This window comes from Narcine bancroftii, chromosome 5 (assembly GCF_036971445.1).
Source record: "Narcine bancroftii isolate sNarBan1 chromosome 5, sNarBan1.hap1, whole genome shotgun sequence".
NCBI classification, from domain to species: Eukaryota; Metazoa; Chordata; class Chondrichthyes; order Torpediniformes; family Narcinidae; genus Narcine; species Narcine bancroftii.
Genome location: NC_091473.1, coordinates 249,825,448 through 249,850,050, shown reverse-complemented (window position 1 = coordinate 249,850,050; position 24,603 = coordinate 249,825,448). Strand labels below are relative to the sequence as shown.

General features: G+C 42.9%; 1 protein-coding gene across 14 annotated transcripts in view; it reads right to left on the bottom strand.

Moving 5' to 3' along the window:
• plekha6 (pleckstrin homology domain containing, family A member 6) overlaps window positions 1–24,603 on the bottom strand; it is a 293,601-nt gene that overhangs the window by 14,578 nt on the left and 254,420 nt on the right. For 9 of the 14 annotated variants that reach the window (XM_069942031.1, XM_069942026.1, XM_069942030.1 and 6 more), the window contains 10 exons: window positions 20,711–20,776; window positions 19,186–19,266; window positions 17,437–17,586; window positions 14,709–14,810; window positions 14,400–14,514; window positions 11,757–11,893; window positions 8,741–8,920; window positions 4,375–4,489; window positions 2,066–2,175; window positions 420–614 (listed from right to left, as the gene is read on the bottom strand). In XM_069942031.1, the coding sequence (XP_069798132.1) occupies window positions 420–614; window positions 2,066–2,175; window positions 4,375–4,489; window positions 8,741–8,920; window positions 11,757–11,893; window positions 14,400–14,514; window positions 14,709–14,810; window positions 17,437–17,586; window positions 19,186–19,266; window positions 20,711–20,776 (1,251 nt within the window). The remainder of the gene's footprint in view (window positions 1–419; window positions 615–2,065; window positions 2,176–4,374; window positions 4,490–8,740; window positions 8,921–11,756; window positions 11,894–14,399; window positions 14,515–14,708; window positions 14,811–17,436; window positions 17,587–19,185; window positions 19,267–20,710; window positions 20,777–24,603) is intronic. The other 5 variants (XM_069942028.1, XM_069942027.1, XM_069942032.1 and 2 more) reach the window with 5 other exon arrangements.

The window sequence follows — 24,603 nt, the reverse complement described above, 5'->3', positions numbered from 1 at the left end:
TGTGTGTGTGTGTGTGTGTGTGTGTGTGTGTGTGTGTGTGTGTGTGTGAGAGGGAAAGAGGGAAGGAGAGAGGAAGGAGGAGAAAGAAGAGATGAGAGAAAGGGAAAGAGAAAGAGAGAGGAGAGAGGAGAGGAAAGAGATTATTTTCTGGAGCATAGGGTAGATTTATTCTGTCCTTTCTCTGCCTCCCCCTCCCTCTCTCCCCATCCCTTGCCCCTCTCCCTCCCCTCCCTACAATTTCTTAAACCTAAAAAGGTCACCTCACAGCCTCTTACAATCCAGAGCCTAAATAATCTCTCCATGTTACTGTAGCTTTGAATTCTAGGTGTAAGCCTGGTGAATCTGATCTGCGCACTCTCCATTCCAACTTAATCCTTCCTGTTTGCCTGGCACCTGTGATAGTGAAAGTCCCGACATACCGTGACTTTCCGAGCAGTGGGCTTTGGGCTGCCGGAATCCATCATTGCCAGCTGTCCCGATGTTAGAGTCAGGCTTCGTCTCTTGTTGTGACCTCGCAATGATCCGTTCTGGTGTCGCTTCATGCGCTCAGCTTGTTCCTCCACACTCATCTTGGATTTTGCATCGCTGGAGGGACCACTGCCTCTCAGTCTTTCCTGCCAAGGATACAAAGACAATCAGCATTGTCTGGAAGGGCAAAGGACAAAAAATTACCGTTGGATGGTCCACAACTTATAAAGTCAGTTTTGGTTAAGAAATTATAGGGAGGAGTGAGAGGGAGGGAGGAGAGAGAGAGAAAAAGAGGGAGAGAGGAGAGAGAGATAGAAAAAGAGGGAGGGAGGAAGGAGAGAAAGGGAGAGGGAGGAGAGAGAGGAAGATGGAGGGAAAGAGAAAAAAACTTGCTCCATTGTAACACTACAGATTTTCACAGCACAGAAACAGGCCATTTGGCCCATTTGCCCATGCTGACCAAAGTGTCCATCCAAGTTAATCCCAGTTTCCCACCTTCAGCCCACACCCAACATTTTTATGCATCCATGGCTGGCAGTATGAGGTTGATATTGACCTGCCAAGAGAGGACCAGACGGACAATCTCAAACTGTAGAACTTGCTGAATGCCATCTAAATCCTTCAGATGTCAATAGTCATCCTTAGACACTCCTCCACATTGAATCTGTACATTAATCTCACATGGGTGAGGTGATAGAAACTTGAAAGGCAATACTATTTCACACAAAACAAATCCTCCACATCAGTGGCATGGGAGCTGCTCCACCCAAGGCTGCAAGAAACTGCAAAGAGTTGCGACCATCACACAAACCTCCCTTCCTTCCATCGACTCCAGCTATAACTCCCAATGCCTCAGTAAAGCAGCCAACATGAGAAAGGACTCATCCCAGCCCAACTGCACTCTCCTCTCCCTCCTCCAGAGGGGAAGATGATTCGGGAGTGTGGAATCACACCCCATGAGATACAGTTACAGCTTTTCTGCTGCTACAATCAGACGATCAAACTAATTCTGCATCATCGATGTTACCCTTACTCCCTTCAAACTGGATTCTCATTGTAACTCTCCCCTCTGTACTGTGTTATATTCTGCCATACGTATGTATCAACAGAGTTACTTGATAAGGTGTAAAACAAATTTTTTCACTGCACTTCGGCACGTGTCAACAAACATAAATTTGAACGTGAAACTTTCAATAAAGGATGTTAACTGCAGTGTTTAGCTTCATGAATTTTAAGATGCAAATATGTCTCTAACCCCTCAAAACAGCTGGTGACAGGCAAGTAGATTCCCCATAGTATACAAAAGAATCTGCATTTCATTGAATCTGACAAAGCTGTCGAAGGGGTCGTCAAAGTTTCATTTTAACACTACTTTTTGTAACTGAGTCCATGTAGAATGAGGGGTTTTGGGTTCCCAAGGCAATATCACCTGCAGATGCCAAACAATATTCCTGGACACCATTTCATGCCAAATTTATTACCTGAAAAATCATTGCAAGTTTTTAATCTGTTGCTTTCATTACGTTAAGAATACAGTAGAAACGTTGTGTGCAGAGGGTGAGTGGTTCGATCTGTTCCAAGCCCCCTTCTCACTTACTCTTGCCAGAAGTTCACAGTTAGCTTTATCGCTGCTCCGAACAGCAAGATTGGAGGGAGTTGGATAAGCATCGTCTGGAGGCGACTTGGTCCTTGGAGGGACAACACCTACTGTAGAACCAAGATGTAATATGGGTCAGAAAACACCATCTGGACGACTCTGAGAGCTACTAGAAATACATCTAGTACAAATTCTATCCCCGATTCTCTGCCCCTCTGCCATAACTTGGAGAGGGAACCAAAATCATTAATTTCTTCCTGTCAGTTTATTTTGTTCATTCAAAAACCACAGCTCGCTTCAACTCCTAACAAATAATGTTAATTTTAGCAATGAGCTTCATGAATAATATAGTCATCTTCAGGCATACAAATTCTGGATCAAAGTACTGGAACTCTCCCACTAACCGCATCCTGAATACACACACACTTCAAGGACTGCAGCAGCTCAGGAAGGCAACTTCTGAAGCTGGCTGAGCCTGTGAAGTCCAGATTCCCTTGTATGAAAAAAAATACACCAGAGGGATGAGGACATGACTGGCAAGGCCAAAAATTCAGGTCCATCCCTAAATTCCCCAGAAGCAGTTTAAAAGCCTTGGATGGACTGGAGCCAAGTATGAACCTGACTAAATTTTTTTGGGTGTGGGAAAATTGCGCATGCACGCGCACACACACACACACTTATACACAGACACATATTGACACAGGCAAACACATCCCCACAAATATTTTTATAAAACCTGCAGATACTGAAAATCTGAAATAAAAGCAGAATTCTGGAAACACTCAGCAGCGTGGCACAGCACTAATAAGGCAGAACTGTTGTACATTTAAGCAGGAAGTGGACATGGACCCACTGGGGGAAGTCTTGCTACAAACATCAACAGCTCCTGTTTTAGATGTTCACTCCCTCTACTCCCACAGGACACAAATGTATAAATGCTGCCACTCAGGGGTGTCTCACGTGTGATTCTGCAGTTGGATGCAGGTAGTTGCTGGTTTTCACATTCACCTCTGAACTGATTCATCTACATTGAGCAACGAAAGTTTTCTCACATGTAATAGTCCTTCCAATGATTCTTCCCTCTTTATGTTTAACCTCTGCTCGCCGTGCACACAGACACCCAATTCTGGTCTCTTATGCATTTCATTTATTTCCTTCCTCATAAATGACCATGCCATGTCTGCATTTGTAGAGTCACTTCCAAAGCCTCTTCCCTCTTCACCTCTTTTCCCCTCAGTAGCATTCTTTTAAATTCTGAATTCTCCTAGTTCCACCTGCCCTTCACTTCTCCGTTCATCAGTCGCATCATTACCTTTTTTACTTCGATTCCAACATTGTTCCTGTTTATCACCTCCATCATCTGTCTCCACATTCAACTGTACCCCAACCTCCACCCCACCTCCCCATACCTGGCTCGATCTGCTCTCATGAGCTACTCTGCCCATCACCCACTTGATTCAGCCCCAAACTGAGACCTCCCTCACCCACACCTTGTCCCATCTGTCTGCCACCTCCCTTCCACTTCTCAACCCACCACTCCCTGGCTTCTGCTTCCCTCCTCCCCCTCTCCTCTTTATACTGGCTACCTTTCCTCTTCACTCTCTGTCGCCATGCAAGGTCTCAATCCAAAAGGCCACAAATCATTTCCCTCAACAGATGCTGCTCAACCTGCTGAGTTCTTCCAGCAGTTTGTCTTCTGTTCCAGATTCTCTTCCATCTCCTCAAGATCTCGTCTTTTCATCATCTGTCCAAAAATCCCCATATATGGTTCAAGATTTTGTTTAGTAACACTCCTATGAAGAACTTTGGGATTTTCAGTTTAGAGATTTAGCACAGTGACAGGCTCTTCGGGCGTAATCACATCCATGTGGTCACTTACCCTACTAACCCTGTACATCTTTGGAACATGGGAGGAAACTGAAGGAACCATGGGAAGAAATCCTCGTAGATATGGGGAGAGCGTACACTCTCCCAACAGACAGTGATGGATTCGAATCTTGGTCACGAGTGCTGTAATAAAGATGTACTAACCACTAAACTAACTGTCGGATGTTTTATTCTTGAATAGATATTATAACAATATAGATATTATTACACCAAGTAAAATATATCATTACAGAGTGATATGATAGAAATAGCTAATCTTTTATTGTAAACCTTGTCATATTTTAAATCTGCGCTCCAGTTTTTGTAGGCATGGTTCTAAAATAGAATGACCAGTAAGACATCTTCCAATTATAAACCTGGATGTTAAACCCTTGATCTCTTCATGAGTGGACATAGGCCCACTGATCTCTTGCAGACGATACCTTTGTTCTGCTTCTCCACTTCGGAGTCCTGCTTACTTTGCCCCGTGCTGCTTTCAGAGTTTGGCTGCAACACCGGCCGCATTTCCTTCCTGGACCCGTCGAAGCCCGACCTCTGCTGGGGGGTAAATACGAGAAAAGAAATCAGCTCCATGACAGTTGATGAATGACTGGGTCTCAGCACTTTGCAGTTGCTCGGTCACAGAAAGTTGCTGAGGTTGGGACATGGTTAAAACAAGGTCCAAAAGAAAACTCCATTCCCCTGGCTGGCTCCAGAGGGACCCAAGAGTTTGGTGTTTGCCACAGGGTGGTGTTAAAGGGTGCTTCTCTCAAACTCCATGAACTCCAGACTTCTCAAATGTTAAGAAAAACTATAAACTTCAGTTGCTTACTTTAATGCTATTAAATGTGCTCTGCTAAACATGAGTTCTGATTCATTTTTCAAAGTCAAATGAAGCAAGGAGAGTTGCAAATCTCAGTCAACTTTAATTTAAAAAAAATTAGACAAGCAGCATGATAACAGGACATTTTGGCCCACAATTTACACTTAATTAACCTACATCCCCAGCACTTTTTGAATGGTGGGAGAAATCAGATGTCCCTGGGGAAAACCCACACAGTACAAACTTCTTACAGACAGCACGGGATTGAAACCCCCGTCCCAGTCGCTGGCGTCGTAAAGGCATTGCACTAACCACTACACCAACCGCGCTGCTCGTGGAGAGATCTCACAGCACAAGCTTCCCCCCCTATCTGAGGAAATCCACATTTCTTTATATTAATAACCCTTACCTCTCCCCCAGACACATTTCGTCTCAGTCCACTACTAGGGAGGCTTAATTACTCAGCTGGAAGGTCTCCAGATCAATACGAGTGGATGCCTCCCTAGACTAAGCTGCTGGAGTTGGCCTCAGTGGCAATAGCTATGTGGCAGTGGTGGGTGAAAACCACTGGCAAGGTAAGTCGGTCCTTGATTCTCATCCAGTGACCCCCTTACTGGATACGCAATGGCACAGGAGCTTTGGGTTCAGGGAAAACAGCAATGCTGTTGAGCCTTGCTGTTAACCATTGCAACTCGGTGTGGCATAGAACCAAAGGGAATGACGAAATAACAATTATGTTCTTGTTGAACAACAGAAAGTGTGCAATTGTTATGCTAGTGTGCCCCCTGCAGTTATGATGAGCTCTCATCCCCTCGAGCAAGCATGGGAAGGCATTGGCATCACTCAAGAGCCAACAGATCCTTTGCATCAGGTGCAGTAGCTAATGAGATGGGTGAAAGCCCACTGCCGGCTGCTCCCTTCAGAAGACTAACAACTTAAAGGCAAACTGCTCCTCAATAATCATTTAAGTCACTCCTTTTCATGCAGGAAAGTTGCAGAAGATGTAAATGTGTACAGGAAAGAGATAGGTAGGTAGGTGCTGTGATGCATGACCTCTTTGACTTCAGACTTTCCTGACCTGTTCTCACAATCTCATTTCCCTATTTAAATAGACAGTGTCAACATTTTTATATGTCATACATTAGATTTGAATGGGATACACCAAATACACCAGACTGGCCATCAAAAGTAGAGGCATGAAATAAGGAGGTCTCCAATGGTTTGTGACTGATTTTCATTGAATGTGTTTCTGTTCAGTCAACACCCTAGTCTCACTGACCTACCCTCTGGCTCCAAGTCTGTCAATGATGGCACTTCAAAATCTGCATCCCCACAGCCCTCTGGGAACCTGCTGTCTCCTATATAGACCTGAACAAGAAAGTCTGCAGGTCTTGGAGTTGACTGCAATACTCAAGCATGCTGGAGAAACTCAGCAGGTCGGGTAGCATCCATAGGTTTAGGATAACCAACGTTTTGGGCCTGAGTCCTTCATCAGAAATGGGCCCTGATGAGGGGCTGTGGCCTGAAATCTTGGCTACCTTTTACTTCCTGTGCATGCTGCATGACCTGCTGAATTTAATTTTGTTAAAAAATTTAAGCATACAACCCTGTAACAGGCCATTTTTGCCCATGCACCTGTTAACCTACAGTCCTGGTACATTTCGGAGGATACCAGAGCCCCCAGAGAAAACCTACACAGACACAGGGAGAATGTACAGACTCCTAACAATCAGCATGGGACTCAAATCCCAGTCCGCTCCCAATCGCTGGCTCTGTAAAGGTGTAATGGTAGCCGTTACGCCAAACGTGCTGTCCTAATTTCTCCAGCATATTCGTGTATTGTCCTCTATTCTTGACTTTTGATTATTCCTGACCCTCAAGATCTGAGATCCCAAGCTCTGGAAGAACTGCACCCCACAACACCCTTGAACATTTTTTCCACCTCTGAGGTGCCCCTTCAAATTTACATCACTAAGCAACCTTCCTCTAATCTATTTACACTTGTCTTGGTGTTAAATCTTATGGTGTTAAATCAATGATCTTTCAAAGTGGTTTGGATCCTCTTATTTTGTAAGGCCACTACACAAGTTTCTGTTGCTACATCAGAATGAATTTCCATTCAACACTTCACCATCTCTCCATCTTGTAAAAGGGCAAGCACCAAAGAAAACAAATCAATTAGCCCACTCTTTGTGCCAACCACAATGACTCTGACTTAATCTTATTTTGTTCTGCACACATTCCCATCAAATCCCTCCTGATTCTACTACACAGTTAGGGGCAATTTTCGGTGGCTTATTATCCTCCTCTTTGCAATTTAGGAAGGATCATGGGCACCTGCAGGAAACCCATGCCATCACAGAGAAAATGTGCAAACTCCACATGGACAGCACTGAAGGACCGGACTGAAGCCCGATCACTGAAGCCTAAATCACGTGTGGATATGCTCCTCATGTATACCATAAGTACAGTCCCCTGAGGAGCTCCCCTATCAAGCACAGAACGACAACATGCATAAAACATCCTCAATGACAAAATTCCTGAAATCCATAATCGATACATGCCTCAATTGTGCAATGAAAACATTTTGAAAAGTACCTAATTAAAAAAAATAATTTGGAGATATAGAATGGTAACAGGCTCTTCCAACCCATGAGCCTGTACTGCCAAAATACACCCATTAGACAAATTAACCTATTAAGCCTGTACATCTTTGGAATGTGCGAGGAAACTTGAGCACCTGAAGGAAACTCACACAGGTCACAGGAAGAACGTATAAGCTCCTTACAGACAGCCCTGATTCAAACCAGGGATGTTCGTCCTGTAATTGCATTTCGATAATCACTGCACTAACCGTGTCAAATATTCCATTGCCTCTGGCACAAAAAAACTTTTATACAATGACTGAAGCCATGAATTATGGAATAGGCACTTCTGAATAGGAGAAGTTGGTTTGAACACAGTATTGTAACAATGACCAGATTAGTACAGGGATAAATATTGCTTTTTTTTGGAAAATTATATACGAGTGTAATAATCTTTTTTTTTTGGACCAATTTATCTGGTCAAATTTGTGGGTGAGTCAACTTTTACATGGGTCATTCTTTTGACTATGGTAATTACTTGCATCCTTTTAGGCATCAAGAGCTTGAATGGCTCAATCTGGGAGGTAAGACTGTGTTTATGGCATCGGGAGCTCGGATGGGTGGGCAGCTGAGGCGTAAAAGAAATCCTGTGGCTGGGACTTTGAAATTTCTGGTGGACAGATGGTTGGGGCGAGAGTCAGGGTATCGGGAGCTTGGATGGGTGGGCAGTCTGAGAGCTTGGATGGGCTAGTGACCATGGCGAGGGTTTGCAGTCAGGACATTGGGAGGTCAGATGGGAGGGTGGCCATGGTGATGGTTTGCAGTCAGGATGTCGGGAGCTTGGATGGGCAGGTGGCCATAGCGAGGGTTTGCGGTTGGGGCGTCAGGAGCTCTGATGGGCAGGCAGTTGGGTCCAAAAATAGTAGAGTCGACCTTTACACAGGTCATACTTAAAACACACAATTTTTGGGTCAAAGAAAAAAGTGGGGGTCGACTATTACAAGAGTAAATGTGGTAATTGCCTTTTACAATAGTCTCAAGTAGGGGCTGAATTAGTGCTCATCTGAGAGACCATTATCTCCAATCCATTCCCTCAGTCCATGTGACTGAGCCACCATTGACACATGACTAACTTATAATGTCTCAAATTTCATCTTGTAAATTACCTATCGAAGCACAGTCCAGATTTGGTGACACAAAGTGCAATGAAACCACTGGGATTCATCACACTTCATTGGGAGACAGTCACCATTTTGCCTTCCTGAGAGTTTGGAGTCGATGCTGAATGTTGTTGGTTCCCTGCAACTTATTTCATGCCTCAGATTCATGAGCAGAACTGACACAAATGGGAAACCACAAGACTCGGGAGTGATGTAGACAGTGGCCTGGCCAGCCACTTACTGCCGTGGCTCCTTCAATTCTCCTGGTGTCCAAGGTGGTCTTCCCTTTCTCCGCCTGCTCCCAGATGTCCTCGATAGAATAGGCCCAGAGGCTGCTCTCAGTGGGAAGAGGAGGAACTACAGGCAGCGGCCCTTGCTGCAGGTAGGACTGCGGAAGGGGTGGTCGCGGCGGCTGAGTTTCCTGAGACAAAGAGCGAGCAAAGCATAAAGTGTAACTGCAAAGCCAGCAAGACTGAGTGAGCAAGAGGAGGTTAGTGTTTGGGAAGGACCCCCTTGAAATGAGGCTTCAGGCTGAGGCATGGGTCATAACCTAATGAACTGGTGGCTTATTATGACCATAGAAACTCTACCACATAAATACGGGCCCTTTGGCTCTAGTTTGTGCCGAATTATAATTCTGACTAGTCCCATCGACTTACACCCAGACCATATCCCTCCATATCCCTCCTATCTATGTGCCTATCCAAATTCTTCTTATTTGTCAAAATTGAGCTTGCATTCATCACTTCAGCTGGCAGCTTATTCCACACTCCTACCATTCTCTATGTGAAGTTCCCCCTGGTGTTCCCTTTAAACATTGCATCACCCATACCCAATGTCCTTAACTTCCTGTCTCATTTAACTTCAGTGGAAAAAGAAATGTTGCATTTACCCCTCATAATTTTGTATACCTCCACCAATCTCTTCTCATTCTCCAAAGCTCCAGGGCATAAAGTTCTAATCAGTTTAACCTTTCCCTGTAAATCAATCCCTGAAGTCCTGGTAACATCCTAGAATATATTTTCTGAAGTCTTTCAATTTTATTAATATCTTCCATCTAGATAGGTGACCAAAACTGAACTCAATACTCCAAATGTAGCCCCACCAACATCTTATACTGAGTTCGATTGTAATTGGATCAGTTTTTGCCTCTCTCCTTTCACCTCAAAGGTAGCTGATCCTGTCTCACCACACACTGTTATTTTACCCCGCAGACTCTGGCCAAGTGCCCCGCACTGAGGCCCAACAACATGGAAACTGGCTATTCGGCTCACTATGTTCATATTGACCCACTATCAATCCCACCTTCCAACACTTAGCCTTCTATCCCTGGGCCATTCATGTGATCATCCAGACACTCCCTGCCACTGCTTCCACCTCTCGGAGTGTAGGTGTGGCATGCCAGCCACCATTCAAAGGTCTCTAGGGGAAACCACTATACCACAGTAGAAGGGAGGCAAAGACTAAATCATTCATTACTTTTAAAATGTTCTTAAATGAACATTTGTGGGGGGGCGGGGGGGGGGGGGGGGGAACCTGTACAGTCATGGATCTGAAGTGAAAAGTGAGATTAGCTTCAATGCTTCTTTAAGGCCAACACGGACACAATGGACTGATTATTCTCTTCCTCTCCAATCAATGGCAACCATTCCATGACTGAATTACACCTTATCCTTATCTGATCCTATCACATGCATCCTGCAGCTGGGAGGACTGGGTGAGTGAGTGGGGAGATTAGGATATACAATTCAAGCAAGTTCGACTTGTCTTGAGGGGGATACTAAAAGTTCCTAGACTTCTGTACCAGTTGAAGTGTAATCAAGCATTGCACAATTCAGAGCAATGAATAGCCCCTCCTCTTCATCATTTACACATCTTACCACAGCCCTATTCAAACACTTCTATGTGGAGAAATCTTACAAGTTTGATCTACTCTCCAGAAATTTTTATTTTATCTTCTAAATAGCAGTGGCAGCTCTGTATAATATCTGTGATCCCACATGATTCCAAAACTTTGTTCAATTGATACCAAAGGAAATTTGGAAACAATTTCCCATGCAGCTGACAGTACACAGCTGCTGCTAAGTTTATCAGATTCAATATATTCCTTAATAGCTGCGAGGCAATATTGAAAGCCAGAGATCACATGGCTTTGGAGAAATCCTGACATTTACAGTCTGTGAAGTTAAAAGGTCAAACTGATCCCCGATGCCACCCCCAAGACCTTAGTCTGTTAGTGCAAGTGAAGCTGAATCGAGGTAGAGACAACAGGAAGCAAATTGGAAAATAACCAGCAGATGTTTTATCAGACCCAGCATTAAAACTTCAGAGGACCAAAGGGATTGAGCCCTTCCTACATCTTGGAAAGGGCCTTGCCTTTAAAATCTGGCACTTTAATCCTGTCCTCAATTTTTTTTAATCTTAATCTTTCGCGTGGCCTTTATTCCATTTGTAACCTGTAGATTTTGTGTCTGATTTACAGACAGAAGAAACACGGAGACTGGAAGACCTTTCACATTCTCTGCAAAACTAGTGTAAATAGAGAAGATGCAGACCTTCACCTGAGTGAAGGATGGATTATCATATGAACTTGAGGGGAGATAATAACACTGGACATGGAGATATTCCATTAACCTACTTAACACACGTCCTTTATTGCTAGGTGACGGGAGGCGCAATGATGTCTCTGAACAGACCAAGATAATAGGAAAAAAAGGAGATACTTTGTAGATTTTCTGCATTTCTTTTTGAGTCTGGAACTACTTATTCTCAAACTTCCCTTAGGAAATGAAATTGGATGTAGTCAAGCCCATGACAGGGAAAGGCGGGATTGCAGTTGGATCCATGACAGCAAGAGGTGTGCTGGATAGCATTTTAACATCCTTGCAATTTTATATTGTTAAACCGTTGCTTTAGTAGGTTCCTGAACCTCATTCTTCCTCGATCAATTCAACATTTACATAGCTACACTTAACCACAAGTAGTTAGAGATAAAATCATGTTTCAAAGTCAGGACACACTTGCTGGTAAAAGATAATCAAATACAATTTGAGTGAATGTCATGAATTTAAATTGCTTTTGCATTTTCTTTTGAAGCGAAGCCAACACATGGGACCTGCATTGGAACATCAGAAGGTGAGAGATACTTAGAGTGGTGTTACATTCATTAATACTTCCTGAAACATCATCCAAACCCCCAATCCCATTGCAGTAAGTGGGACTGGGTCAGCCCGCCATGTGTTGGGGGCTCTGCTTACCTCATTGGCTGCTTGCTGAGCCGACAGTTGTGACTCAGAGGCAGGAGAGAAGGGGCTCATGGGACTGACGAGGCTGTTAGAGCTCATGGGACTGGCAGGGCTGTCGGAGCTGAAGGTGCCCATCTGGGTACTTGGCACTATGAGAAAAATGTAAATGGCATGTTAGGAAACCTTGGACCAAGTTGCCACAAGTATAAATACTCATGTCAATGGGTTCAAATATATTGCATGCATTTTCTAAGCCAACTGAGCTAACCTTACCCAGAATCCTCACCATCTCCTAGAACCAAGGTGTGCAGAATTGGACTTGGACTTCCTGTACATTGATCTGTGATGGCTTTGTGCTAATATTAATCTTTAGGTATATAATATATATATTTCTTAGTAAAGTTATTTTGTGGGTTGGATACAGACACACAATTTTACTCAGAGAGAAGCCATTTTTGGACTCCCAAAGTCTGGTAAACAACCCAATACAACTAAAAATGTTTGTTGACTGAAATATCTATGACCATGGAGTTGCTCAAAGAGGTAATCAAATTAAATAAAGACTCTGTTTGTTTACCTGTGTTGTTAGAATGGAAACTCATAAGCATTTGTTCAAACAAGCTAGCTTTTGTTTCAATGACCTTTTGTTTGTGGTTTCAGCTGATAGATCAGAAGCATTTAGTTCATAAACTTTTGGAAGAGATAAACTTTAAACCGAAGCCAATGTCACGTGATTAAAGGCATTTGTAAAGCTGCATTTTAATATTGCGCCAAAAAACATCTGAAGTCAGAAATTGCAGAGACGTACTCAGGAGAGGGTCTCTGATTGTACTCTCTTTACCATGAGAGATACAAAAACAGTGGTAAGAAGAACCACTTCAGCTGTCTCTTTGAAAAGAGGACAGATTCATTGTGTCCATTTCTACATGGCGCTTTGTGTAACCTTAGTCTGGGTTTGTGAAATCATCGTGCAGATATCACAAGTACTATAACCTCCATCCAAGAGAGGGAAATTATTCATATGAAGAAACGATTCTCTGAAAACAAATCTACAAGAATTTCATGTTTTGAGAAGTCTGATGCTTCACACCTACTCCATAATTGCTCCATAATTGCTTCACACCTACTCCATAATTGCTTTTGAAGAATCTGAACTTTAAATATTGATTCTTTTTACAATCATGGCTAAACAGTAATGGTTTAGGGATTTGCCACACATGCCAATATATATATTTATGCATAGTGGGGTTAAGTTAAAGTTAAGTTTAGAGTTAAGTAAGAAGTGCTATGTTATTAATAAAAATATTGTTTTGAAGATACAGTTGTCTTAGTGAAATTCTGTTTCTGCTGGTCTTGCATGTAACATGACCATAGAGGATCTGCACAGCTGCCTTTGTAACATCAAGGGGAAAAAAACAGTTTCATGGCAAGCAGTTTTAATGACAGTTTTGCACTATAGCAACCTTTCAGGATATCACAAAAAGTTTTATAACCAGTGAAGTATTTTTAAAGTATCGTCACTGTAGTGGTACAAGAAAGGGATGGACACATTTGTACAATCAGCTACACTTTTTTCCTTGGAACATCGGAGGCTGTTTAATTAATTGATTCTGTCCAAATCCCATCCCATTCTCCCGTAACCTAATTCTTCCTACATTTTAAACAACTCTCATCCAGATTCTACCATTCACTGAGGGCAGTTAGTGTGGCCATTTAACCTGTCACTCCCCCCACTCCCCCAGTGTATTGCGAGATGCAAGGAAACCAGAACAAACCACATGGTCACAGGGAAATGGTATAAGCTCAGACAGAAAGCACCAGAGGATGGGGCTAAATCTAGATCACTGGTACTGTGAGGCAGAAGCTCTATCCGCTAAACTATCATGATTTCCAAATTAAACTCAGGTTCTTGTCGTCGGCTTTCAGTTATGATGGCCAGGCCATCAGGATGAACTCTGCTCCTCAATGGTCTACCACTCAAGACAACAGAAAGGGACTGGATTCAATACTGAATCTAGTGATGCAGGTTCTGTACATCTTAAAGTCAGTCTTAGAACATAGAACACTACAGGCCTTTGGCCCTAGAGGTTGTGCCAACCTACAGTATATATTCCTACCAAGAAAATAGACCTAACCCTTCCTAGCTCATAAACCTCTCTATTCTTTTCATCCATATGCCTGTCTAAAAATGCCCCTCATATTTCAGCCTCCACCACCACCCCTGCTAATGTGTTCCAAGCACCCACTACCATCTATCTAAAAAAAACCTTAACCCTGATGTTTCCCTGAAACTTTCCTTCCTTCACTTCTGTGCTGAGAGATGAACTCATTAACTTTCTGATCCTCAAAGTCATGCAATAATCTGAGGCAAGTGAGGATGGTGGTCCCTGAGCCAAATCTGGGTTAGCACAGCACCTGAAGATGGTGTTCTCGAGTAGGTGATCAAAAATTCAATGTGTACATGATGAATAAATTATTTTGGAGCAGTACTTGGTGCAACAAAGATTCACCTCCTGACCTTGGTCACTGGGCAGGACACAGTCATGGCTTTCAGCAGGTAATCCCTTGTCCTTCATGGCACACATTAGCTGCCCATGGGCTGTGAGCTGTCTATGGGGCAATGACTATAGATAGTAGCACTGGGAGATTCCATACCATTCTGTTTGATGGGCTCTGCTGGAACCCTGTCAGGATAGGTCTTCCTCAGGCCCTCCATGACATCCTGGATTTTCCAGAGTTCCTTCTGAATGTGCTTGTTCCCCACTTCAACCTGAAAGAGTAACGAAGAGCCATCTACAATCACTCAGCATAAATCACACTAAGAGTTCCAGTTGTTGATGTTAGATGACAATATTCAAAATCATTTGAAGATGTGATTGGCTGATGAGTTAGAGATGAATTATTGGTTGAACCTCAGTCCCTCAACACGAATGAGAAGTGACCATGATTGGGTGGCCGTGTTACCTGCGTTCCCACAGGGCTGTTCAGTTGCTCCCATAAGTCATTGTGAATGATGGACAACTCCATCTTGAGGGCATCGCACTCCATTTTTGTGCTTGAAAAGGCCTAAAGTGGGTGTAACATGTAAAGCAGGAACCAGAATACAAATCAATACACGTTTTTGAAAGTCTTAATGCCTAAAGAATGTTCAATAACAAATCAAATATTATTTTTTAAGTTAATGATGGCCTTCAAGTCCACAATTGCATTCATCATTAAAGGTGAGCAGTGGACATTTTACAAAGGGCGACCCCTGGCGTGTGAGTGTTCGTCACTGATTGGTACCCATCACTTATTTCGCTTCTGATGGCACAATTGCAAAGAGACTTGAGCATCATAGGAGTCTCATCCAGTCTGCCAACAAGGAACAGAAACACTCAGCACACACCTGCTAATTTATTTTCTTGTTTGCAATGCATTGAATCTTCCCATCCAACCCCAAAAATCCCTCCTCCCACTTCCCCTTCCCCCAGCAAGTTGCAACAGTCTGTGACCTTAAACCAACTCGAGATGCATCAGTATGCAGACCTGTGCCCCTTCTTAATGGATTCCAGTGATTGCCAGGGCATTTGAGTTTTAGGGGCAGCTAAAATTGCATGGGCGCAAGAAACTTCGCTACACAAGGACCCCAACAGCTTTGGTCATCTGCACCTTGAGTCAAAACCATTTGGATCAGCAAGATGGGGCCTTTGATTGGTGGGGGGGGGGGGGGGGGGTCCTAAGCAATTCATATGGATAAAACAGATGTTGAGAAAACAGGAAAACTGTCCAGAATATATCAGAAGGGATCTATCTATTTAATTACACCGCCATCATTATTCAGTTAAACATTTACATATCTGTCTAACAACAGTATTTTACTGGCTGAAATGTAGTGATTAAATAAAATAATGGTCTATAAACTCATGTGTTTATTTGTTGATTGGGCAGCTATGAGAGGATTAAGAACAGTGAGTTCACTAATACCCTGGCCCTGCATTGAGAACTGTTAGGTCTGCTTTGTTCATGAATGAGTGAGACAAACACCAGACTGAGTCGAAATCAGGGTTCTTTGTTCTTTATTACCGGATTGTAACACTTGCGACTAACGATGTTAGTCGGAGAATGCATTCTGCCGTTATCAGCAAAATGGTGATTTTTTATACCCTTGGATACATGCTTAGAACATCATCATATCATTACTTGTCCAATGACTAAAACTGTTGCTATCCTTTCCCTGCTAGCTTCCTGCCTCTCAATCCATCAATGTCTCTCTTATCTTGTAAGTACAAGGATGCATTCACATCTTGTTACAGCCCTGTACAGGGTAACTCCTTACACATTCCCATCTCATGATGTTTTACCTTACAGAACGTGTGTCTCTGCTTCGTTGTGTCTGAGGACCTCTCTTATTTATTAATGGTGTGTGGAGGTTGCTATCAAGACTGGCATTTCATTTTACCTCCTTAATTGCCCATTCACCCAGGTCTGGAGTCTTATTGAACCCAGAGTGAAAGAGGTGGGTTTTCACAACAATTCAGAAGTTTCATAATCACTCTGTAATTTATTACTTGGTCCAAAATTTCCCAAATGCCTGGATAGGATTTAAGTACAATGACTGGGGCAGCACGGTTAGCATATCCCTTAGTGCAATACCATTACAGTGCCAACGGACCCGGTTTCAAATCTGCCGTTGTCTGTAAAGAATTTGTACATTCTTCCTGTGAGCTATGTGGGAGCTGCTCTTTCTGTGAGCTGTGTGGGATTTCACCGTGTGTTCCTGTTTCCTCCTACTCGCCAAAAATGAACATTAATTGGGTGTAATTGGGTTTCAATGGCTGGATTTGGTTTCTATTGTGTTGTAAATAATATTAAATTTAAATTCTAAATCTATAGTCCAGGGCTTTGGATATTAGACCAGCAACTTGACCTTATACCACCAGCCATTGTTCCCTTTGTGTTTGCATGCATTTAATTTAAATTTTAAATGTAAACTGTAAATTTAAATTTAAGACATTAGCACGTTAATAGGCCCTTTCAGCCCATGAGCCCGTGCCACCCAATTAACCTAAAACCCCGTATGTTTTGCAGGGTGGGAGGAAACCCATGCAGACATGGGGAGAATGTAGAACCTATTTATAGAGTGTGGGATTCTGGTCCAGGTCGCTAGCGCTGTAACAGCATTGCGCCAACCATGCTGCTCTCGAGAGGGTGCAGAGAAGGATCACAAGGATGTTGCCAGGGCTGGAGGGCTTGAGTTACAGTGATAGATAGGCGGGGACCACCTGTCCCTGAAATGAAGGAGGCTGAGGGGTTTAGATAATCATGAGGTGCATTAGTAAGGTGAATGGTCACATTCTTTTTCCAAGGGTAGGGAAGTCTAACATGAGAGGGCATAGATTTGAGAGGAAGAAGAGGTTTTGAGGGGCAATTGTTTCATACAGAGGATGGGGTGCATGGAACAAGACATCAGAGGAAGTTGTAGAGCAGGTACAATTACAATGTTTAAAAGAGATTCGGACAGGTTAATGGATAGGAACGTTTTAGAGAGATAAGGGTTAAACACAGGATAAACTCAGGGAGGCACTTTGGTGGGATGGGCCAAAGTTGTACAGTCCTATGATTTGATAATTCTGCTACATATTTAAGCAAATGTTAAGGCAGTTGTGTGAATGAGGCCAGAAACCACCTCACACCAATGCAGCTCCCATACCGTAGATGCTTGTGAGAGCTCCCCACGGATGTTCACCAACTGGTTCTGCAAAGTCTCCTTTTTCTGCACGAGCTGCTCAGTGTAACTTGGTAGATTACGGTACATTGCCATCTCCCGATGGGTTGTTTCCAAGGCACTTTCCAGCGATTCCTAAAGAGCAACAGGAGGAAAAATGAACTCGATCCTCAAAAGGGAAGAATATTTAAAATGACCCTGACACAAGAGCCATGGAGACAAGTGGAATGAATGAGATCTGATGAACAGGTTAGGTCTTTATTCCCTGAAGCAAAGAAGAATGAGGGGAGATTTAATAGAGATATTTAAAATGATGAGGGGGTAGACAGAGTAAATGTAGATAGGCTTTTTCCACTGAGAATAGGTGAGATACAAACTAGAGGACATGGGTTACGAGTGAAAGGGGAAAAGTTTAGGGGGAACTTCTTCACACAGAGTGGTGGAATGAGCTGCCAGCTGAAGTGGTGAATGCGGGGTCAATTTTAACATTTAAGAAGAATTTGAGCAGGTACATGGATGGAGAAGTATAGAAGGCTATGGACTGGGTGCAGGTCAGTGGGACTAGGCAAAAAAAAATGGTTTGCCACAGACTAGAAGGGCCAAAGGGGCCTGTGCTGTAAATGTTCTATGGTTCTAACTGTTGTGTACCGATGGTCTTCTGGAACTTACACTGCCAGAGACCAGGATAAAGAGGACAGAGAGAGGAAAAGAAAATGAAAGTGGGCTGCAAGGGAACGATGGACAAGATCTGAAATTAGGCAGAAGAAAATGCTGGACATGTCGGTGGCAGAGTCTAAGCAGAGAGACACAGGGCGATTGTTTCAGGTCCACTAGCATCGATCAGAACTGAGATCAGGTGCAGCTTAGGAAAGATGACATGACTGCCTGCTATGTTCAACATGCAATGATTGTAAATATATACTTTGCAACTTCTGTTCAGTTCCCAGCTACAACTTAAGAGTTCAAGTTCGATTTCAAGTTTATTGTCATCTGATTGTACAGTACAACCCGACAAAACAGCGTTCTCCCTTCCTCAGTTCAAAACACGCATACATATATAAAAATAAATATTGTTTAGAGAATATTAAGAGTCTCAGATGTCTTGTGTGAGCAATTCCTTTGATAATTCAGCATTCTCACTGCCTATGGGAAGAAGCTGTTTTTCAGTCTGGCTCTGATACTCCTACATCTTTTCCCCGACGGGAGGAGCTGGAAGATGCTGTGTGCAGGGTGGAAGGGGTGCAATAGCCTTATTCCATTGGCCACTGATGTCAATGTACATGGGTCAAGGCTGTAACAAACTGCCCCAGTACAAGCAGGAGGAAGCCGAATCCAATCAGCGCTCCCGATCCCAGTTGCCTAGATGCAGGGCTAAGGTTGGGCTAAGGAGCTACGAGAACCAGGGGAGCAAATTTAAGACAGAGATGAGGAGGAGCTGCTTTTCCCAGAGAGCAGTGAATCTGTGGAATTCCCTGCCCCACCAAGCAGTGGAGGCTGCCTCATTCAATATATTACAGGCACAGCTGGATAGGTTTTTGAACGACAGGGGATTTAAAGGTGATAAGAGAACAAGTTGGTAGGTGGAGCCGAATCCACGGCCACATCAGCCATGATCTTAATGAATGGCCAGATGGCTGACCTCTGCTCCTATTTCTTATGTACAGTATGCATGGATCTCCCTGCACCAATGGATCATGCTGTGCCTCAGAAAGAAAGCAAATGCATTAACTCTACCTTCTCCTTCCGCAGCTGGAGCACCCACTTCTCCTGCTCCCGTTGGTTCTTTGACTGTTCACAAAGTCGGCCCAGCAATTTCTGTTTCCAAAGAAGAACAATACAGTGAATTTTCAGGTTCCCAATTATTTGAGACTACTTTGAGGCAGAGTCTCCCTTGGGCAAGTGGTATCAGCCTCAAAAACCATGCCATTTACAGCCTATATCTTGTTGTTCAGCAAGCATTCAGAAACCCTTTGCAGAAAACTGCTCCTGCTGTTAATTACTAGCTTGTGAGAAGGTAATTATAGGAAGCCCAGGGCTGCATCAGCGAGCAGAGAGCTGTCAGATAATGCCCACAATGCAAAGCATTGATATGGAGATCTTATTTTTCTCATAATTCCTGAGATGTTCAAAGGATTAGTGTCTGACGAAGTGTTGGCCCTCAATATGGAGGGGAGAGGATTGGAGGGGTATGCACGAGGTGCTGGTCAGTGGGACTAGGAGGGTGGGAATTTGTTCCGGCATGGACTAGTAGGGCCAAATTGGCCTGTTCTGTGCTGTATATGGTGATATTGTTATAAGAAGGTGATGAGCCACACCCTTGGACTGATCCCCGTGCAGTGAAGGTACTGGTGAGAAGGGATTTTCAATGACGATGAAGGGGTAGTGATACATTTCTACATTATGAAGACACTTACAGCTCAGACATGTGTCCTGGTAAAGGTTAAGACTGAAACAGCCACACCAACCAAGGACTTCCCATATTTGTCAATGCTCAACCCTTAAATTTCAAACATGCTAATAACCTGTCCCAGGGTTCATAAACCCAATATTGACAAATTATTCTCGCCTAATTCATGATTCGAGATAGGCTGACCTGACCTAAACCAGACATTACTTCAGAATGTGCCCTGCCCCACCCCAACTGCTCCTCTCTCTCTCTGCTCCGCAATCTGTAATCCCTGCTGCTCTCAAGTTCAGGGTCTGCAGGGTTTCACGCTTGACTTCCCATCAGGTCAGGGCCTGAGCGACTGTGGTCGAGAGCCCAGGTTGGACGACAAGCGATGGCTTCTCTATTGGGTAACTTGATTAAAAGTAATGAGAGATCGATGGAGAGAGAGTGCGCGTCTGGGGAGGGGTGAGTCTTTTAGTACCGGCCAGGAGAAATTTGAAGACTGCAGTGTTCTTAAAATAAATAACATTCTGTTCTCTACCCCCTCCTTCCATTTACTTATGTCTCGTTCACATGCTTTACAACAAGGTAGATTTTCCACCCATGTCTAGTTACGAAGTTGAAACCTCTGAGGGACGAGGAGGAACTAACAGAAAGCACTCCATTCCCAACCACAGCACCCAGTATTTTACTCCTGTAGCACTGTGTCCTTGTCATCAAGACCCACATATTGCCCCCCCCCCACCTTCCCAATAAATAATGGTAACTATGGAACTGAAATCCTGTGGATTAATTTATTCCTGTAAAGGATTTGATTTCTAGCAGCAAAGAAATGATCTTTTAAACAGGTAATTAATTGATAAAGCTTACATCAATCTCCAGCTCATCAACCTTGTAATGATGCAGCGCATCCGGATATCTGTCTCGATAGGGAACCTGCAAACATCAGTGATAGTTAAAAGATTTGACCTTGTTTGAGGGACTTACCCATCAATATCATTAAAATGCACTGTCACATTAGTCTATTTGTCTGCGATTTAGCTTCTTGGAATTGCTCACCTTTACTCTGATCACTCAACTCAAAGTCACATCACAGAGTTCCACTTGGACCAGACGGCAATCGGTGCCAAGGACACCTGAAACCATCATTTGTTTGATATAGGACATGAGTCTCATTGTCTTTGATTTACTACTGTACTTTCATTACCAGCACTTGTACTTCTACTGATATTTTTACTTGTAATTGAGCAATGTTTTAATAAACATTTTTAATCTAAATTTGTTGAAACTTTCTTTATTGATCCAAATCCTTGGGACCTGCATGCACTGTAACATCAGAGAGACCATCAGGGAGTAGTCCAATGCAGCATGAACATCTCTGTCTGATACTGATCATTTATATTGAGCTGCAATCTCCAGGAAGAAAAAAATGAGGAAAGTAGAAATCTCTGGAAAATCTCTGGAATAAAACTTCACCAGGATAGAGTTGATGTGGAAGAACACCCGAAATTCACTGAGGTCCCTCATGAAAACATTGCAGAAAGTTCAGACAATGCGAGTTTCCAGGAGATGTTACCATTAATATCCCAGGTGTGGTTTTATCAGGTTGGGTCTGTTCCTGGAAGTGTTTACGTCAAGGCCACCCAACCATTGGCTGCTCTTAATCCACTCTCTACTCTGCTCCTGGGTTACCACCCAATTGCTTTCCTTGATGCATCTCAGACACTGGATGCTTTCCTAAGACCCATCTTTCAGGTACCTTCTGCCCAGGCTTCAAAATCTGTCATTGACCACATTCCCCGCTGTTCTCTGATGTTTCCTTACTCCCTCTGAAAATTCAGCCTTTTCATCTGCCATATAAAAGGTCTTCAGGATATTTCTCAGCCTGTAAGAAGCACGGCCATTGTAATGGTAATACGGACAATTCCTTCATGAGTAATTTAGCTCAAACTTCATTCAAGCAAGGATATAACCTGCAACTTCTACACTGAAATGTTGTGACCTATTGTTCTCTCTTACCAGAGGCACAAATCCTATAATAAGGATTTCTCAATACAATCACATTAATTGAACTGAATTACTTGGCTAATATCACAAATAAACACACTGGGTAGGGTCTGCCACTCAACACCACCCTAACTTCTAATAGGCAAACTTTAATTATACATACATTGCTTCCTCCACATCAAAGGCCTTGCTTCAACATACTATGAACTGATTACCAGTTCACTGGCAATGAGTGAATCCTGATGATTCAGACATCTCACATCACCGGCATTGTCTGAATCCAAATGAACTCGATCGCTACTCCTTCACTTGCATTGAATTCCAATGGACCATCTCCATTTGATTCACAACTGGGCAACATCTCAGTGCATTCAATGTTATTTCTCTCTCTCCTAAAGCTAGAGCATAATACTTCAGATAAGTAATTACCATTTACTAGTTGAAAACAACCTGTTGATACTTATATAGCATAGCTTCACCTTATGCATGCAGCACATTTGTACAATAGAGTTATTTGTTCAATGCTCTGTGGTGGTGTTTTCTTTAGATGGGCAGCCAAGTGAATAAGAAGCTTCATTCTGTGGACTGAAACCTGTTAATTAACCCTGATTTGCACAACAGGTCGTGCGATAGTCACAGAGCTTTCATCACAATTAACTTCCTTGGGTATATTCTAAAATTGTCAATATGTGCAAAATAGGCAATTAGAGGGATACTTAGCCACGGGAAATTAAAATGAATGAACTCCGTTTAAACCCCATTGTCTTCATCTCATCAACACTCATTCCTGGACACTGCAAAATGTTAGCCATCTATTGCACTTTAAAGATGTCAGGTTTAAGATAGCACAGTGGCTCAGGATGCTGTCCCAGGAATACAAGTTCTATCCTGACTGCACGAATTGGCACATTCTTTCTGACTGCCGGTGGTCTGGCTTCCTGCCCATGTCCCAATAATTTTATGGGTCAGTAGGTTAATTGACCACTGTAAATTGGCCTAAATATATCGAGGCAATTTGGTGGGGGCTGGTGAAAATCTGGGAAGAATAAAACAAACGGGATTACCGTGGCATGGGCATAAACGGGTGGTTGGTGGTCAGTTTAATGACTTACTCAATGATGTCACCTGAACGAAACAGAAATTTGTGTGCTCTGTGAGTACATTAACAGGACATTGATGTAAAGAGAAAACATAAAGTGACAATAGGAAAAGTATCAAAGTTTGCCCCAGTCTTGCAGATGGTACAGCTTTGGTTAATAATTCTATTATTATGGCATTTTCATCAATATTTAATTCCAACTCGAAAGGCAAGTGCTGAAAGGTAACAACTTCCCACAGAAAAATCCTTTTGATGAGGTTTGCTGCTGGAAAGAGAGATTGCTTTAATATTTTTATGCCCCTATTAATAAACCCTTTCATGTGGGTTTTGCCAACTAATAACTAATCCCTTTTAATGAGTTGGTTTAATTTGCAAAGAGCTATATCGGAAGGTCTTCAGGCACATCCTGCGCATTGGTATTTACAAAGTCCCAACCGTGCCTTTGATCAAATAAATGTTGCTTTTGAATCTTCTCCTGAGGGAGGAATTCAAAAAGCAACAGGCTTCATCTCCATTGCATTTCCACACGCCAGGATTGGGAACAATTTAGCAGGTGTGGCCAGAATAAGGCATGGATTCTCCACCGTCTCTCTCATAAAGAGGAACACCACGGTTCAGCCAAAGGCTCACACCTTCCCACTTTGATACCCAATTTGCCCTCTGACTTGTCTAAGAGTGATTTGACAATGTCAACTTTAGCCTTATGACATGAATTTCGATTTCAGATTTATTGTCAGAGTACATGCATGACATCACATACAACTCTGAGATTCTTTTTCCTGTGGGTGAGGCAGAATGACCAATTCAACGTCTCGACATCAATAAAATCATTGACGTGTAAAGTATACAGGTAAAACACTACTTTGAGGAATTTCTAACTTACTCCTTGATACTTTTCCATGACGCTATTGTTGCATTAATTATACTGACTTATATTGTGAGAGGGTCATTACACAGGTGTGGTTAATCCTTATAAAACAAGGGAGAAGAGAGGAGAATGGGAATTAAAGGAAAAATACATCAACCGTGATTTGAATGTCAGATTCGATGGGTTGAATGGCCTAATTCTGCTCCAACGTGTTATGGCTTGATGACTTCTCAATTGAACATTTAAATTATAAGAGTCGCCAGATGCTGGACTGAACAGATTCACAGTTTGAACAATAGGTGATTGTGGCTTCTCTTTGACTTGGTTTCCCTACTCAAGAGTTTAGCTGGACTCGTAACCTTGCCAGAAGTAAAACGTTAAAGTCTGCAGATACCGTGGTCGAAGTAAAAGACAACGCTGAAACTCAGCAGGTCAAACGTAGTCTTTTATATAGCATAGATAAAAATACATAACTAATGGTTCGGGCTTGAGTCCTTCAGTAAGGTATCAAGGTTGAAAGGCTCAAGCCCGAACCATTAGTTATGTATTTTTATACTTGCTATATAGGACATTTTTGACCTGCTGAGTTTCTCCAGAATAGTGTTTTACTCATAACCTTGTCACTTCTCCTTTGACCAATGGGGAACAGATACCATTCTGGACATTGAATCCCACCTGCTGGTCCAGAAAATCTAGCTTCCTTTGCAGCTGAAGGTCTAGTATTTCATCCTGCCACATCGTGGGCACAAAGAAGTCGCAGAAATAGGACACAGAAGAAAGCAAAGAGTT